This window comes from Ruditapes philippinarum, unplaced genomic scaffold (assembly GCF_026571515.1).
Source record: "Ruditapes philippinarum isolate M1 unplaced genomic scaffold, ASM2657151v2 ctg9973_1_1_1_1, whole genome shotgun sequence".
Classification (NCBI taxonomy): domain Eukaryota; kingdom Metazoa; phylum Mollusca; class Bivalvia; order Venerida; family Veneridae; genus Ruditapes; species Ruditapes philippinarum.
In genome coordinates this window covers 51,166-67,960 of record NW_026852062.1, presented here as the reverse complement: position 1 = coordinate 67,960, position 16,795 = coordinate 51,166, and the positions used below count along the sequence as shown (strand labels likewise).

Genomic DNA, 16,795 nt, shown 5'->3' with positions numbered 1-16,795 from the left:
TAAACCATAAAATACTTTATAGATTTCATAAATGTTCATACCATTTTGAAGCTATTCCTTTATATATATAACACACATAAATTCCTTTTTAAGCGTTCAGTAATTCACACAAAATCCGTTGATTTACATGATAGACATTTTTACGTGTTTACATTTTAGAACCGGAAATAGAAAAAAACTAGTATAGAGATCCCGCCTTTGTCACTAGTATAGAGATACCACCTTTGTCACTAGTATAGAGATCCCGCCTTTGCCACTAGTATAGAGATCCTTCCTTTGTCACTAGTATATAGAGGTACCGTCTTTGCCACTAGTATAGAGATCCCGCTTTCGTCACTAGTATAGAGACCCCGCCTTTGCCACTTGTATAGAGATACCGTCTTTGCCACTAGTATACACTTAACAAATCTTATAAGTGTGCACCTTTTATGTCCTTTTAACTTTTTTGTTCATCAATATTTCTTCACAAAATTTTGTGTTCTGACTATTAGCTGCATTTCCACACTTTTCCCCCGCTCAAACTCGTCAAATTTAATTATGCGGCGCGTTCAACCGTGAACGTTTAAAATTTACACAATGCACGAAAAAATTGTATGAATGCGTAAAAGAAAATTGCACATGATATTCTCGAATACAAGAGAGATCCACATATCAGAAAAACATAACATATTGGTACATTATCTATTCAACAGCGTGACATAGCCCTAGGATTGGTCTACGCTGGAGTACACCAAGCAGAGCTTAGTAAAACATAATTTGTATAATAATTGAAACTCCATTGCATTGTAAAAGCTGAAAATCATTTAAATTCAGTTCCTACCAAAGACAAACATAATTGCATAGTTGTTTTTTACTTATTACATGTTTATATCATTTGGCGGTTGCGCAACGCATGGTGTTCACCGCTATGAAATATCAAGGCTTAAGAAGGCTTATCTTCATAACAGAGTAACTTGCAGGGTATATAACATTCCTCGCCGACCAAAAATTATCTCCAACGGTATGTTACACTGATGGGACGACGCTCTAAGACTGTAATGCACAGTCAGAATGGCACACACGCTTTAAGAACATCATTTTGCAACATCGGCTTTCGACACACACTATGATACCATTTATGCATGCACACTTATAAGATTTGTCAAGTGTAGAGATCCCGCCTATGTCACTAGTATAGAGATACCGTCTTTGCCACTAGTATAGAGATACCGTCTTTGCCACTAGTATAGAGATACCGTCATTGCCACTAGTATAGAGATACCGCCTTTGTCACAAGTATAGAGATACCGTCTTTGCCACTAGTATAGAGATACCGCCTTTGTCACTAGTATAGAGATCCCGCCTTTGCCACTAGTATAGAGATCCCGCCTTTGCCACTAGTATAGAGATCCCGCCTTTGCCGCTAGTATAGAGATCCCGCCTTTTGTCACTAGTATAGAGATACCGCCTTTGTCACTAGTATAGAGATCCCGCCTTTGCCGCTAGTATAGAGATACCGTCTTTGTCACTAGTATAGAGATACCGCCTTTGTCACTAGTATAGAGATCCCGCCTTTGCCGCTAGTATAGAGATACCGTCTTTGCCACTAGTATAGAGACCCCGCCTTTGCCACTAGTATAGAGATACCGCCTTTGTCACTAGTATAGAGATCCCGCCTTTGCCACTTGTATAGAGATACCGTCTTTGCCACTAGTATAGAGACCCCGCCTTTGCCACTAGTATAGAGATACCGCCTTTGTCACTAGTATAGAGATCCCGCCTTTGTCACTAGTATAGAGATACCGCCTTTGCCGCTAGTATAGATACCGTCTTTGCCACTAGTATAGAGACCCCGCCTTTGCCACTAGTATAGAGATACCGCCTTTGTCACTAGTATAGAGATCCCGCCGTTGCCACTTGTATAGAGATACCGTCTTTGCCACTAGTATAGAGACCCCGCCTTTGCCACTAGTATAGAGATACCGCCTTTGTCACTAGTATAGAGATCCCGCCTTTGCCGCTAGTATAGAGATACTGTCTTTGTCACTAGTATAGAGATACCGCCTTTGTCACTAGTATAGAGATCCCGCCTTTGCCGCTAGTATAGAGATACCGTCTTTGCCACTAGTATAGAGACCCCGCCTTTGCCACTAGTATAGAGATACCGCCTTTGCCACTAGTATAGAGATACCGCCTTTGTCACTAGTATAGAGATCCCGCCTTTGTCACTAGTATAGAGATCCCGCCTTTGCCACAAGTATAGAGATACCGCCTTTGCCGCTAGTATAGAGATCCCGCCTTTGTCACTAGTATAGAGATACCGCCTTTGTCACTAGTATAGAGATCCCGCCTTTGCCGCTAGTAAAGAGATACCGTCTTTGCCACTAGTATCGAGACCCCGCCTTTCACACTAGTATAGAGACCCCGCCTTTGCCACAAGTATAGAGATACCGTCTTTGCCACTAGTATAGAGATACCGCCTTTGTCACTAGTATAGAGATCCCGCCTTTGCCACTAGTATAGAGATCCCGCCTTTGCCACTAGTATAGAGATCCCGCCTTTGTCACTAGTATAGAGATACCGCCTTTGTCACTAGTATAGAGATCCCGCCTTTGCCGCTAGTATAGAGATACCGTCTTTGCCACTAGTATAGAGACCCCGCCTTTGCCACTAGTATAGGGACCCCGCCTTTGCCACTAGTATAGAGATACCGCCTTTGTCACTAGTATAGAGATACCGCCTTTGTCACTAATATTGAGACCCCGCCTTTGCCACTTGTATAGAGACCCCGCCTTTGCCACTAGTATAGGAGACCCCGCCTTTGTCACTAGTATAGAAATACCGTCTTTGCCCCTAGTATAGAGATCCCGCCTTTGTCACTAGTATAGAGATACCGTCTTTGCCACTAGTATAAAGATACCGCCTTTGACACTAGTATAGAGACCCCGCCTTTGCACTAGTATAGAGATACCGCCTTTGCCGATAGTATAGAGATACCGTCTTTGCCACTAGTAAAGAGACCCCGCCTTTGCCACTAGTATAGAGACCCCGCCTTTGCCACTTGTATAGAGACCCCGCCTTTGCCACAAGTATAGAGACCCCGCCTTTGTCACTAGTATAGAAATACCGTCTTTGCCCCTAGTATAGAGATCCCGCCTTTGTTACTAGTATAGAGATACCGCCTTTGCCACTAGTATTGAGACCCCACCTTTGCCACTAGTATAGAGATACCGCCTTTGCCACTAGTATAGAGATCCCGCCTTTGTCACTGGTATAGAGATACCGTCTTTGCCGCTAGTATAGAGATACCGTCTTTGCCACTACTATAGAGACCCCGCCTTTGCCACTAGTATAGAGATACCGCCTTTGCAACTAGTATAGAGATCCCGCCTTTGTCACAGGTATAGAAATACCGTCTTTGCCACTAGTATAGAGATACCGCCTTTGCCACTAGTATAGAGATACCGCCTTTGCCTCTAGTATAGAGATCCCGCCTTTGTCACTGGTATAGAGATACCGTCTTTGCCACTAGTATAGAGACCCCGCCTTTGCCACTAGTATAGAGCTACCGCCTTTGCCACTAGTATAGAGATCCCGCCTTTGCCATTGGTATAGAGATACCGTCTTTGCCACTAGTAAAGAGATCCCGCATTTGCCACTAGTATAGAGACCCCGCCTTTGCCACTAGTATAGATATCCCGCCTTTGTCGCTGGTATAGAGATACCGTCTTTGCCACTAGAATAGAGATCCCGCCTTTGCCACTAGTATAGAGACCCCGCCTTTGCGACAAGTATAGAGATCCCGCCTTTGCCACTAGTATAGAGATACCGCCTTTGCCACTAGTATAGAGACCCCGCCTTTGCCATTAGTATAGAGATACCGCCTTTGCCACTAGTATAGAGATCCCGCCTTTGTCATTGGTAAAGAAATACCGTCTTTGCCCCTAGTATAAAGATACCGCCTTTGCCACTAGTATAGAGATACCGCCTTTGCCACTATTATAGAGATCCCGCCTTTGTCACTGGTATAGAGATACCGTCTTTGCCACTAGTATAGAGACCTCGCCTTTGCCACTAGTATAGAAATACCACTTTTGCCACTAGTATAGAGATCCCGCCTTTGCCACTGGTATAGAAATATCGTCTTTGCCACTAGTATAGAGATACCGCCTTTGTCACTAGTATAGAGATCCCGCCTTTGCCATTGGTATAGAGATACTGTCTTTGTCACTAGTAAAGAGATTCCGCCTTTGTCACTAGTATAGAGACCCCGCCTTTGCACTAGTATAGATACCCCGCCTTTGTCGCTGGTATAAAGATACCGTCTTTGCCACTAGTATAGAGATCCCGCCTTTGCCACTAGTATAGAGACCCCGCCTTTGCCACAAGTATAGAGATCCCGCCTTTGCCACTAGTATAGAGATACCGCTTTTGCCACTAGTAAAGAGATCCCGCCTTTGTCACTACTGTTGAGATTCCGCCTTTGCCAATAGTATAGAGATCCCGCCTTTGCCACTAGCATAGAGATACCGTCTTTGCCACTTGTATAGAGATACCGCCTTTGTCACTTATATGGAGACCCCGCCTTTGCCAATTGTAAGAGATACCGCCTTTGCCACTTGTATAGAGATCCTGCCTTTGCCACTAGTATAGAGATACCGCCTTTGCCACTTAGTATAGAGATACCGCCTTTGTCACTAGTATAGAGACCCCGCCTTTGTCACTAGTATAGAGATACCGCCTTTATCACTAGTATAGAGATCCCGCCTTTGCCACTAGTAAAGAGATCCTGCCTTTGCCACTAGTATAGATATACCGCCTTTGTCACTAGTATAGAGATCCCTCCTTTGTCACTAGTATATAGAGGTACCGTCTTTGCCACTAGTATAGAGATCCCGCTTTCGTCACTAGTATAGAGACCCCGCCTTTATCACTAGTATAGAGATCCCGCCTTGCTATTAGTGTTTGCCACCCCACTAGTATAGAGATCCCGCCTTGTCACTAGTATTTGCCACTAGTATAGAGATTCCGCCATGCCACTAGATACGGTCATAATTTTAATTTACTTAAAAACACTATGATTGTGAACTACATGTATTACATTTTTTATTTAAGAAATTAAAGTTATTTGTTCAATGTATGCCGTTGATTGTATATTTGGTACTAGTAATTGTTATATTTTCAGAGTCTATTCATTCTTGCTATAGCCCTTTGTTAATACCGTTTACCATCAAAAACACGGGAGCTACTGGTGATTTTCAACTACAAGCAGAGACAGACAACTCTGTAAGTAATGTGATATCTAATGTTTGTTTTTATTCATTGCTTGGAACTTACAAAACAGCAATAAATCTGCCCTCGTTTTAAAGTCATATGATTCCTTCAAAAATCATCACAATACGAGTGTTTCATAATTAAATATCAGAATGCTGGCGCCAAATTTGGTGGTTTGTTACAGTTAAAGAGGCAGACAATCTTGTACAAGTTGAATGCACATCAATGGAATCTGGTCAGGCTGCTTATCGCCTAGTTTGACAATAATATTCCAAATCAGAAAGTCGTTTTAGTAAATGCTGGAATCGTTATTATTATGCCCCTTTCAAAGAAGTGGAGGTATATTGCTTTTCATTTTTCTGTCTGTCTGTAGACCGAATGGTTTCCGATCAATAACTGAATAATGCTTAGGCATATGACAAGAAGATTGCCCGTCTTTAGATTTGACCTTGAAAGTCAAAATGGTTCAACAACACATGGGACTTTGACATTGAAACTTCACACGTGCATTGGTCTTGACAACCCATAGGCCACTGGCCCTGAAAATGCATAGGTGCATTGTCTTGGCCAGTAGATGGCTACTATTTATTTTGGGGTCAAGGTTTAAAGGTCAAGGTCACATTGACCTTGAAGGTAAAAATGTTTTCCGATGAATAGCTTGACAACCCATGGGCCTTTAAACTTCACAAATGCATTGCTTTTGGTCAGAAGGTGACTCCTATTGATTTAAGGGTCAAAGGTCAAAGTCATATTGACCTTGTACGCAAAAACGGTTTCCGACCAATAACTCAACAACTCAAGTTGCCTTGGTTGATATTTTTATTTAACTAAAAATGCTTTTGGTATACACATTTCAAGGTCTTATGTAATATAACAAATTGGCTGTCATTAAGGAGGCCTACATGATTCATAAAATTTGTGAATTTTTTTATTTGTGACAACTTTGTCATAAAATTCCTACACAGAATCTTTACGGTCACAATAACCTAGTGACAAGTCAAGATCAGTAGATAACCCCTTGATTTTTTGGTCACTAGGCAATAACCTACCGATATTGGGCATACATGTTTTACAAGGATATCTTGTTTACTGTCTTCATGTATTCACGCATACAATTAGGAAATGTTTCTCGTTTAAGCATGAACTATATCAGACTATACATGTATATACATGTATTATCTAACGATTAAACATGGCCCTTACATTTTACCCCCAAGTAGATTTCTAACGGCAATTTATTTATGCGTGATTAGCCGAAATTCATTACGTTAAATAATTAGGTCATGACGTCATTTTGGCGCTAGTGTACTTCAAATAGAAATCTTCTACATTAACTCCATTGCTTTGCTTTATAACATTACGTTGTTAGTAATATTCCACCAGTGGTTTTAAATATATGCTAGATATAAAATGGTATGGGTAACCGATTGAGAATTATTCGTGCTTTTTATGATGGACTTCCGTTTGTTGTTTACATATTTTGATATCTAATGAAAAATATGGTAACACATGTATTACTTTTTCTTGAATAGAACTTTTTGGCCAAAATTTCTCCATCAACAATCAAGATCAACAGTCACGCGACTGTAAGCGGGCACTGTGACGTCACTCTGACAGCAACTCCCGGTTCAGCTCTTGCAACGTAAATATTTTTTTGAGATTTTCAATGTTTTCTTTCATTTGCTATAAAATTTCAATATTTTAAATCTATTGCTAAACATCAGAGACCACTTGCGCCTCACCGCTGTGGGTTCGGATCCCGATAGAGACTTCGGTTTCTTTCATGTGAGGAAGCTATCCAGATAGCTTACGAAACGTCGGTGGTTCTACGTAGGTGTCCGTTCGTGCATGTAATAATGCACGGAAGGGTATTAGAGGTCTTCCTCCATCAGTAAAGCTGGAACGTCGCCATATGACCTATACTATGCCTGTGTGACGTAAAACCCAATGAAACATCAAACACATTTGAAAATCTTTGGAATGCTGATGTTTCAATATTTTGTATTATAAAGTGAAATTGAATTGTGCCTAATTCTTATTATGAAAAGGGTGAATAATATTAACCATTGATATCAGATGGTAATGTAAAATAACAAATATCTAATCTGGTACATGAATATTCAATGATCTGTTTTATCTAAGAAAATGTTTTTTCTTCCAGGCAAGTTATAATTTCTGTGCTAGATTCGACGTCGAAATTTCAGTATGTGGCGAAAACGATATTTGCCAGTGGTGTGGTATGTTCTCATCCAGTAACAAACAGTATTGTAAGTTTAATGTATATTTACATTACAGAATAAAGAATTAAATAGAGAATATTTAAGGGTTTTCTATAGATATGGGATTTATTTTTATCGAGTGGTATAAAATATAATAATTTTCATACCACACATGTAAAGAAATCCCGCATTTATAGAAAAAAATGTTGTTTTCTATATTCTTGTTTTCTTCTCTATTTTGACCATACGATTAGAAAAACTTCCTTTTTCATTTTGTGTATTGGCAGAATTTAGGAGAGAGTAGTCCGGCAAGACACAAGTGAAAATACGTCGAAAATAGGGAACATGAAAATAATTATATGCATTTTATTTCATCCATATTTTATAAATAAGTATATAATAAAATCAGTATTGGTTAAATTTTCCCTATAGAATCGTCAATGTTGTCCGACTTAAAATTAATTATATATTGGATACATATTTTGGTAAACTGATACTGGCAAGCAAATTCAATTTAGGACCTATATTCAGGTACTATTTGACAATATTCAAGAATGTTACTGGATTACTTAATTAAACAAATTGTTGTCATTTCTTATTTATAAAATCAAGTGATTGATTGTATATACAAATACATTGAATTGCCTACAATCTGATTAAAATCAGCTCTAGAAAACGCTCCGCTTTTAGATCTGACCGTGACGAAATACGAAATCATTTCTGGTGAACTTTCACACAGCCAATCATTGGCAAGCTTTTTATAATTTTGAAAGCGATGTGGGTTGTAATTTTAGCACTTGGAGAAGGTACAGATCTGTATAAAGAAATTAGTAGATCTGAACTTGTCAGATTGAATTGCCTATTATTAATAATGATTTACATTAGACTAATTGGAAAATAAGACCAAAATAATACCCCTGTTCTTCTACAAAGGTATCTCTGTTAAGAAGATAGGTTCCCAAAGTCAGAGAGAATACTGTTCCAATTGTGAAAGAAAAAAATCCCCGCTTGGTTTAGAAAAATATCAAAAAAGACAATTGCATGTAAAAAATGTGATTTCTTCAAAGATAGCAATTTATCAACAATGCATTTACATTTCATGTATGACCTTTATTTGATCTGTTAATGCCTATAATAGAATAATAAGGGGAGCGGAGGTCTATTTAAGGTGTCTGTCTCTTAACCCAGGAATCATGGGTTCGAGTCCAACTCAGGTCACGACCATGTTTCTTCATATGACAGCAGTGCTAGTTTGTTCAAGGTAGCGGAATCAAAAGTGAGTAATATACGATGCAAGAAATTGTTTCACAATCGAGCTGAAATAAATGTGTTTAAACTAATAGAATAAATTTGTAACACTTTTTTGGAATTCAATCTCAATTAATGGTCTACAGACGTAAAATTATGATACATTTATATATATGCATATATTCGTCAGGGAATGGGTCAAAGATATAGTGTAGCTAATAATATGAGTGTTTCGTTTACACGATAGCATGAAACTATTTATAGGTAATTACATCCGTTACTAACAGTACTCAGTTGAACTTGACAGTAAGTAAAGCAATCTTAAGGAGACAAAACTTTTGAAGAAGCCTTCGTTTAGGATGTATTGTTTTCGCGCGCATGCTCAGTCTACATAGAGCAAAAAGAATGAATATTACACTTCACAGAAGTTTACCTTTACATACATAGAAAATTTAACGGTAGTTCTCCGTATTTTTTTACGACATACGAAAAATTGAAGCTGAAGGCGTTCATTGTATTTTTATTACATACATAATATGTATATCTTTTAAAGCTCAAATGAAGGCTTCTTCAAAAAGTTATGTCTCTTTAAAGTATATTACCCGCATAATATGTTCCGGTGCTCACATATAAGTTCATATTTTATTCAAATCAAATGTCCCGATAAAAATTCCCTTTCCTTCTTGTATCTTACCCAATTTTGACTTGCTTATACATGTATCATATTGTTTCGGTTGCAAATGTAATTTGTAACATGTCGTCTGCTTCTGTTTATATGTTTTTGGAAAGTTAAATCGATTAAATTTCCTCAGATATTGAAAGAATTGAATCGAGTGAAAATAATTAACATGTAAGTCTGATCTTATTATTTCCTTGAAGACAGGAAACTAATACTCGATAATGAGATATTCATTTCACTCTTCTGTGCAAATAAAATAGTACAAACAATGTTTTTCCTATCCAAAATGTCATATGAGATTAAAATAAATCTTAAATTTTGAGTTCATTGTTGTATAAAATTGATAAAGAATTGTTTGTGATTAAAATTTGCTTGTTTTCTGAACGCTACACCGTATGATTTCACAGATGCAAATTTAAGCAAATTTATTACAAATGTATACAACGAATTATTCGAAATTAAAATTAATCTTCAATATATGCTCCACAAGCTAGCAATATGATAAATTAAGCACATTTATTTCTTTATCCTGCCGTGCTATATAACAAAATGATTAAATGCGCATAGAATTACTTTTTTTTAAAATGTATGAATACATTAGAAATTGACCATTTTACCAGATACATCTGAATGTTGGAATCCGTAACGACATGCTTGCTTGTATTTCTACCAGTTTCTTTCTTTTTCGACATAATAAATTATTAAAATTTGTAACACGATAGTTTTATAAATATGTCGTTTTTAAACTATCTTCTTTACAGATTACCACGACATCTGGTACGACGACATTGAGGACGGATGTAAATAACGCTCTATTTTTAGTAACAGTAATGGCTGCCTTCGTGAGCTGTTTCACAAACAAAAATTCAGTGTAGTCAGCATGAATTAATAAAAAAAGATATGTGCGGGACTAATGAGTATTTTGTTAACAAAACCAGGGTACTTATTCATAATACTATACATGTACTTTCATATTTAATTTTGCTTGTTCGCAATGCATCACGACGATGTACTGATTCCTTCTATTTATTTATTTTATTGTATAGTATATTTGTATAACGTACATTTTTACACGTTTGTATGATGTATAATGTTTATGTTCACCAATGCTTCAAAAGCATAACATGACCAAGTCAGAAAGCTTTGCTTGACTGGTGTTTACGATATTTGCACATAAACAGTGATTTCGTTAGCAATGTATTTGTTTTAAGAAAAAATTGTCATTGGTATGTCCAAAAATCTTCCATTCTTTTTCTAAAGTATTTCCGGTGTAATCAAACTTGTTCCTGATATCTGGTTAAGAGATTCGTTATGAATAAATAAATAAATAAATAAATAAATAAATAAATAAATAAATAAATAAATAAATAAATGAAAGCATTCGCATAAAATGTTTAATTTGTATTTTTGTTTGTTTATTAATTTGTTGTTGTTTTTTCACAATACAAACATGTTTAACAATAATACATAGTATATAATTTCATCCGTGAATATAGTACACAATCATCATGCCTATCCTAGAAGATCAACATATATTTATTCATTAATTCTAGAAATATGACAAAAATAACATAATGGATACTTTTTTCGGTCGTAGGCTGTTTGTTTCCAGACTGACTTCCGGTAAACCGGTAAAACTACGGACTATTCGCCATTCCTTCCCGTTATTTGCCGGACAGGTACACAAACTGGCTAACCGCCATCATTGTCCCCCCCCCCCCCCAAAAAAAAAAAAGTGTGTGCTATGCCAGTACTGAATATCGAAAATTATGATGAATATTGAAATCAAATGGTTGGTTTGAACAAATAGAATAAGCTAGATACTGGTTACAACTAATGGTGCTATAATGAAACTATTACAAATAAAATGTACATCAGTTTGCAAACGGGTCTTCTTACAGACAGTTTGATAGGATAAACAACAAATTGTCCGAGACGAAGCCGACAATTTATTCTTGTTTGACCTTGCGAGCTGTCTTCTTCACGCCCGTAAGTAAACACTTTTGAAGAAAATACAAATAATTGTGTCTGACGTATACAACGATTAATTGTAAAGAACAGATACATAAAATAATCAGAGTTTCAGCATCCTCCGACAAGCTACTGCTACTTTCGTCGAAAATATCAGTATCAAAACCAACCGTCACTTTGTTCCCGGAAGTAGCTTTATTCTGTCTCCGATTCATTCAATTCACTTTTCACAACCTGAATTTACACGTGGATTGCACAATCAAATCCGAACTTTTCCTTTGGTGTCCTGCTTGAGGCAGTGAAAATATTAAAAGAAAAATAGTGAGAAATAACGTTCGAAGAACTTTGGATATGGTCACTGGTACTGTAAAGTAGCTACAGTTGTCCGAAAGAAGCATGGCATAAACATTTTGATTCTTATAAAGATTAAAGCAAATCTTCCGACAAATTAAACGTTTAATGGCGCCAAACGTTAAACCTTGCTACGAGATCCACACATTTGTTATAAGCACAATGACGTAGTAACGCTGACGTCAAATCACGTTATCATACTCAACACAATCAGTAACAAAGTTCCTTATTTCTGACATTTCTGTTGACCTCTGAGCGCTTTCAATCCCCCGTCTGATCTGTTGCATCTTTTCTTGAAAATACTGAATTCTTGAATATATCATATACAATATTGTAATTGATTTTCGAAAAAAAAATCGAATATGAATAACACAATCATAAAATATTACTGTTCATTAGTCAAAAACATTTAATATGTAGATGTGTTTCATTTCCTCTCAGTTCGTCTGCACACCTACTCCTTTCAAAATTCAAACAAGACTTACGTCATATTTTGAATGACTTGATCTTATTATAACTCCTCCTGTAGCCCAAGATAGTAACCATGATAAAATACAGAAATAGAAGGCAGACTGGTAATACAGAAATTCTAACTTCATTGTGTCAGCAAAAACTGAGAATGCAGCCATGAAGAAAACGCCTGAAATATAAACAAGAAAATTCCATGATTAAAATTGTTAAACGTTGTAATCGACTGCACCATGCAGTCACTTGATGCCTGGACCCGAACCTCCGGGATAGTAGTGGAATGAGCGGAGATTTTACCTTCCGTCTGTCCCTTATCATCATGTTAATTCGATGGTATTGTTCGCCAAAATAGTGGCGGATATGTCAAACTTGCAGTGCCGGGGCATGTAACAGAGATCTTTACATATGATAAGAAAATCCAAAAGTCAAAGTATCCATTATTTTCCGGGGATGGGGGCCGGGTAAAGGTTGCAAAGGGCTGGTGCGTGTAATACGAGTAACATTATTTGATTACATTGTACTAGTAAATATATTACAATCGTTTTAAAACATACAAACATATATATGAAACGAAGATTTCTGTTTATGTTAGAAATAAGTCAATAACATAGAAATAAAGAATGTTATAAATATATTTTTTAAATAAATATTATTTTTCTATGCAATTTTATTTTCTAAAAGTAGCTATTATTTACTATTTAATAGTTAAAAAGAAACTGTTTAAGGTAGCTCGCTACTTTCCGACCAAAATTTGACTATATCTCAGATCATGATGATTTTTGGTATACATACATGTATATGTAGATATGTAAGCTTTACTTCTGCAGCATTATTTTATAAATAAACAGCGTTACTATGACGTCAAAGCGCCCTCTATCGGTGGTGGCGAAATTGCGTCTTTTTTATCAATAAACCGGTCTGTGTTTTTCAATTTTCATCCGATTTCCTTCATTTTAATTTTATAATGTTCAGTAAATGTATGCCTTTGTAATGATGTTTTTCTTTAACATTTACTTAATAGTCTGCGATTTTACGTCATTTTTCTCTACGTTCTGACGTCCATATTTGATGCAAACATCGCGCGATATCGCAATAAAGATTGTGAAATAATAAAAAATCAACACGGTGAATTTTGCTATAATTTTTTTAACATGTGGTGAAGTCATAAAAGAAAATATTTATGCAATAAAAATATAGGGTCAACGCGTAAGATATTTTGCTATTACTGTTTTAAAATAAAATAAAGGGTGAGTAAAACGTAATGATTTTGGTGACGTCAAATATTTTTCTCAAGGAAACTTTCACGACTTTTTCGATTAATATCATACTGACAGGGATAAAAGTTTGTGAAAACCATCAACAACAATAGTATTAAGACATGTGCCGTAAAAATGTTTTGTTTTAAAAGTCCTGACAGATGCCTGATTTCGATGAATATCTTCAATTCTAAAAACAGGTATTTAATTTGATACATTTTTTGGCATCTTTTTATGCGATAATAAGGATAACAGAAAAGAGGTATTTAATTATGGAGTACGTTTGGTGCCTTTAAAATAAAGTTCTATAGAGATTAAATGAAAGTAGAATGAAGTCAGGTTTGTTCCGAAGCGCAACTCAATTTACCACTGTTCAATTAATCAACTGTCCATTTAATATAAATTACTTTAATAAAAGGCTGCCTTTCTGGGCAATTTTTCTTCATCTAATGTCTTTTTTTAAATTGAATCTTAAATTATAATGAGAAAATTGATGAATTTCCTTTTAGTTCAATAAAACATCTGTCTCAATAAATTTTTTTCGATACATATACAAGTATTTCGGTTGCAGACGACAAGTTTCGTGATCTTTTATTCTCGTTAGGGAATTCTTCTTATAAATGTTTGGTAGTCAATACATCAACTAATGGATGTCTTACGTATGACAAGTATGATGTATGTGGGCGGTAAGAGAATTCGTAATTTGTCTTTTGTTAGAACATGTAGAAATGATAGTTATAATGAGAGGGGAATATTTATTTATATACTAGCAGAGCTAGAATAAAAAGTGTCCAAAAGAATAAAAAGTGACCAATTAAGATTAAAAAAAGTTTCCCGTCGTATATGAGGATACTGGTCACGTTTACAATTTTCTGTAAACGTTTACACGATTGCTAAGAACCGAAACGATACCGTTTAAACGGTGGTATGGAAAGCCATGACTGTCTGATATTGTTCTTTTTCAATTTATGTAACCATTTGGATAATATATGAGTTCACTTCGACTATATATGAATTGAAAACACCTTCTTATTTAACCGGAATCCATTATATTAATCCACAGTTACAATATATGAAACCATACCGTCAGTGTATGAAACCGAGTTAGCAATATATAAGTTGATTTTCTCAATTTATGATTCCAATTCTTCAATATATGGTACCAAAATAGCCATGTATGGAACCAGATGTCCTTATATGAAACCGAATTATCAATATATTAATTCATTTTTCAATATATGAAACCAATGTATCAATTTATGAAACCAAAGTAGAAATATATAAGTTGGTTATTACATTATATGATACCAATTCTTCAATATATGGTACCAAAGTAGCCATATATGGAACCAGATGTCTTGATATTAAACCGAATTATCAATATATTAATTCATTTTTACAATATATGAAACCAATTTATCAATGTATGGAACCAAAGTAGCAATATATGAGTTGGTTATTACATTATATGATACCAATTCTTCAATATATGGTACCAAAGAAGCCATATATGGAACCAGATGCCCTTATATGAAACCGAATTATCAATACATGTATATTAAGTAATTTTTACAATATATGAAACCATTTTATTAATGTATGGAACCAAAGTAACAGCTAGTATATAAGTTGATATTACATTCTATCATAGCAATTTTCATTATATGGAACCAAAATAGCCTATTTTCAAGTCAACAATTTAAAGGCCGAGGTCACTGGGTTCTGTTATTACAATGCATACACTTTTTCATGAAATCAATTATTATTTGACTGATTATTTTTTAAACTTTGTAAGTAGATTAACCTTGATGTGTCCTTCTGGCCATGCCTATTTTTGATCAAAGGTAAAGGTCGAGATGAACTTGTTTTTTAAATATGATTTTGTTAATGGTCAGTACGACTCAATAGCTTAAATTATGACATACAACTCTTACATATAAGTTTTGCCTGCCCAGCCCATTTTAAGTGAATGTGACGTTAAATTCAAATATTTCCTTATTCAGAAAATGTGCAGTATGCAGTCAGTGAAGCACGCTGTTCTTTAAACAAGGAATATTGGCGCGAAACTGTAATACCGGTGCAAGGATAGAATACAGCCTTTAAAAAAAGTCCCGTCAATATAATGACATTTTGGTTCAATATATAGCTACTTTGGTATCATATATTGAAGATCTGGTATCATATAATGTGAAAATCAACTTATATATTGCTACTTCGGTTACATATATTGATAAACTGGTTAAATATATTGTAAAATTGATTTAATATATTAATAATTCGGTTTCATATAAGGAAACCTGGTTCCATACATTGTTACTTTGGTTCCATATATTGAATTATTGGTATCATATATTGTAATAACAAACTCATATATTGCTACTTTGGTTCCATACATTGATAAAATGGTTTCATATATTGTAAAAATGAATAAATATATTGATAATTTGGTTTCATATAAGGAAACCTGGTTCCATACATTGTTACTTTGGTTCCATATATTGAATTATTGGTATCATATATTGTAATAACCAACTCATATATTGCTACTTTGGTTCCATACATTGATAAAATGGTTTCATATATTGTAAAAATGAATTAATATATTGATAATTTGGTTTCATATAAGGACACCTGGTTCCATACATTGTTACTTTGGTTCCATATATTGAATTATTGGTATCATATAATGTAATAACCAACTCATATATTGCTACTTTGGTTCCATACATTGATAAAATGGTTTCATATATTGTAAAAATGAATTAATATATTGATAATTTGGTTTCATATAAGGACACCTGGTTCCATACATTGTTACTTTGGTTCCATATATTGAATTATTGGTATCATATATTGTAATAACCAACTCATATATTGCTACTTTGGTTCCATACATTGATAAATTGGTTTCATATATTGTAAAAATGAATTAATATATTGATAATTTGGTTTCATATAAGGACACCTGGTTCCATACATTGCTACTTTGGTTCCATATATTGAATAATTGGTATAACCAACTCATATATTGCTACTTTGGTTCCATACATTGATAAAATGGTTTCATATATTGTAAAAATGAATTAATATATTGATAATTCGGTTTCATATAAGGACATCTGGTTCCATACATGGCTACTTTGGTAACATATATTGAAGAATTGGAATCATATATTGAGAAAATCAACTTATATATTGCTAACTCGGTTTCATACACTGACAGTATGGTTTCATATATTGTTACTGTGGATTAATATAATGGATTCCGGTTAAATAAGAAGGTGTTTTCAATTCATATATAGTCGAAGTGAACTCATATATTATCCAAATGGTTACATAAATTGAAAAAG

The 16,795-nt window shown here is 35.1% G+C and overlaps 1 protein-coding gene across 2 annotated transcripts; it reads left to right on the top strand.

Annotated features, from left to right (window-relative positions):
- The first annotated feature begins 5,116 nt into the window (after positions 1–5,116).
- LOC132748242 (uncharacterized) lies at positions 5,117–10,275 on the top strand. 2 transcript variants are annotated; one of them, XM_060737813.1, is made up of 5 exons: positions 5,117–5,265; positions 6,786–6,895; positions 7,415–7,520; positions 8,985–9,026; positions 10,161–10,275. In XM_060737813.1, the coding sequence occupies exons 1-5, from the start codon at positions 5,119–5,121 to the stop codon at positions 10,272–10,274; spliced, it is 519 nt and encodes a 172-aa protein (XP_060593796.1). In that variant the 5' UTR covers positions 5,117–5,118; the 3' UTR covers position 10,275. The 2 variants fall into 2 exon arrangements, with proteins under 2 accessions (XP_060593796.1, XP_060593805.1); XM_060737822.1 differs by lacking the exon at positions 8,985–9,026.
- Positions 10,276–16,795: the final 6,520 nt, after the last annotated feature.

Coding starts and splice junctions, on each gene's coding strand:
- LOC132748242 (XM_060737813.1), top strand. CDS start 5,119: ATGCCGTTGATTGTATATTTGGTACTAGTAATTGTTATATTTTCAGAG. Junction 6,896..7,414: donor CCCGGTTCAGCTCTTGCAAC/GTAAATATTTTT, acceptor TTTTTCTTCCAG/GCAAGTTATAATTTCTGTGC. Junction 9,027..10,160: donor GTACTCAGTTGAACTTGACA/GTAAGTAAAGCA, acceptor TCTTCTTTACAG/ATTACCACGACATCTGGTAC.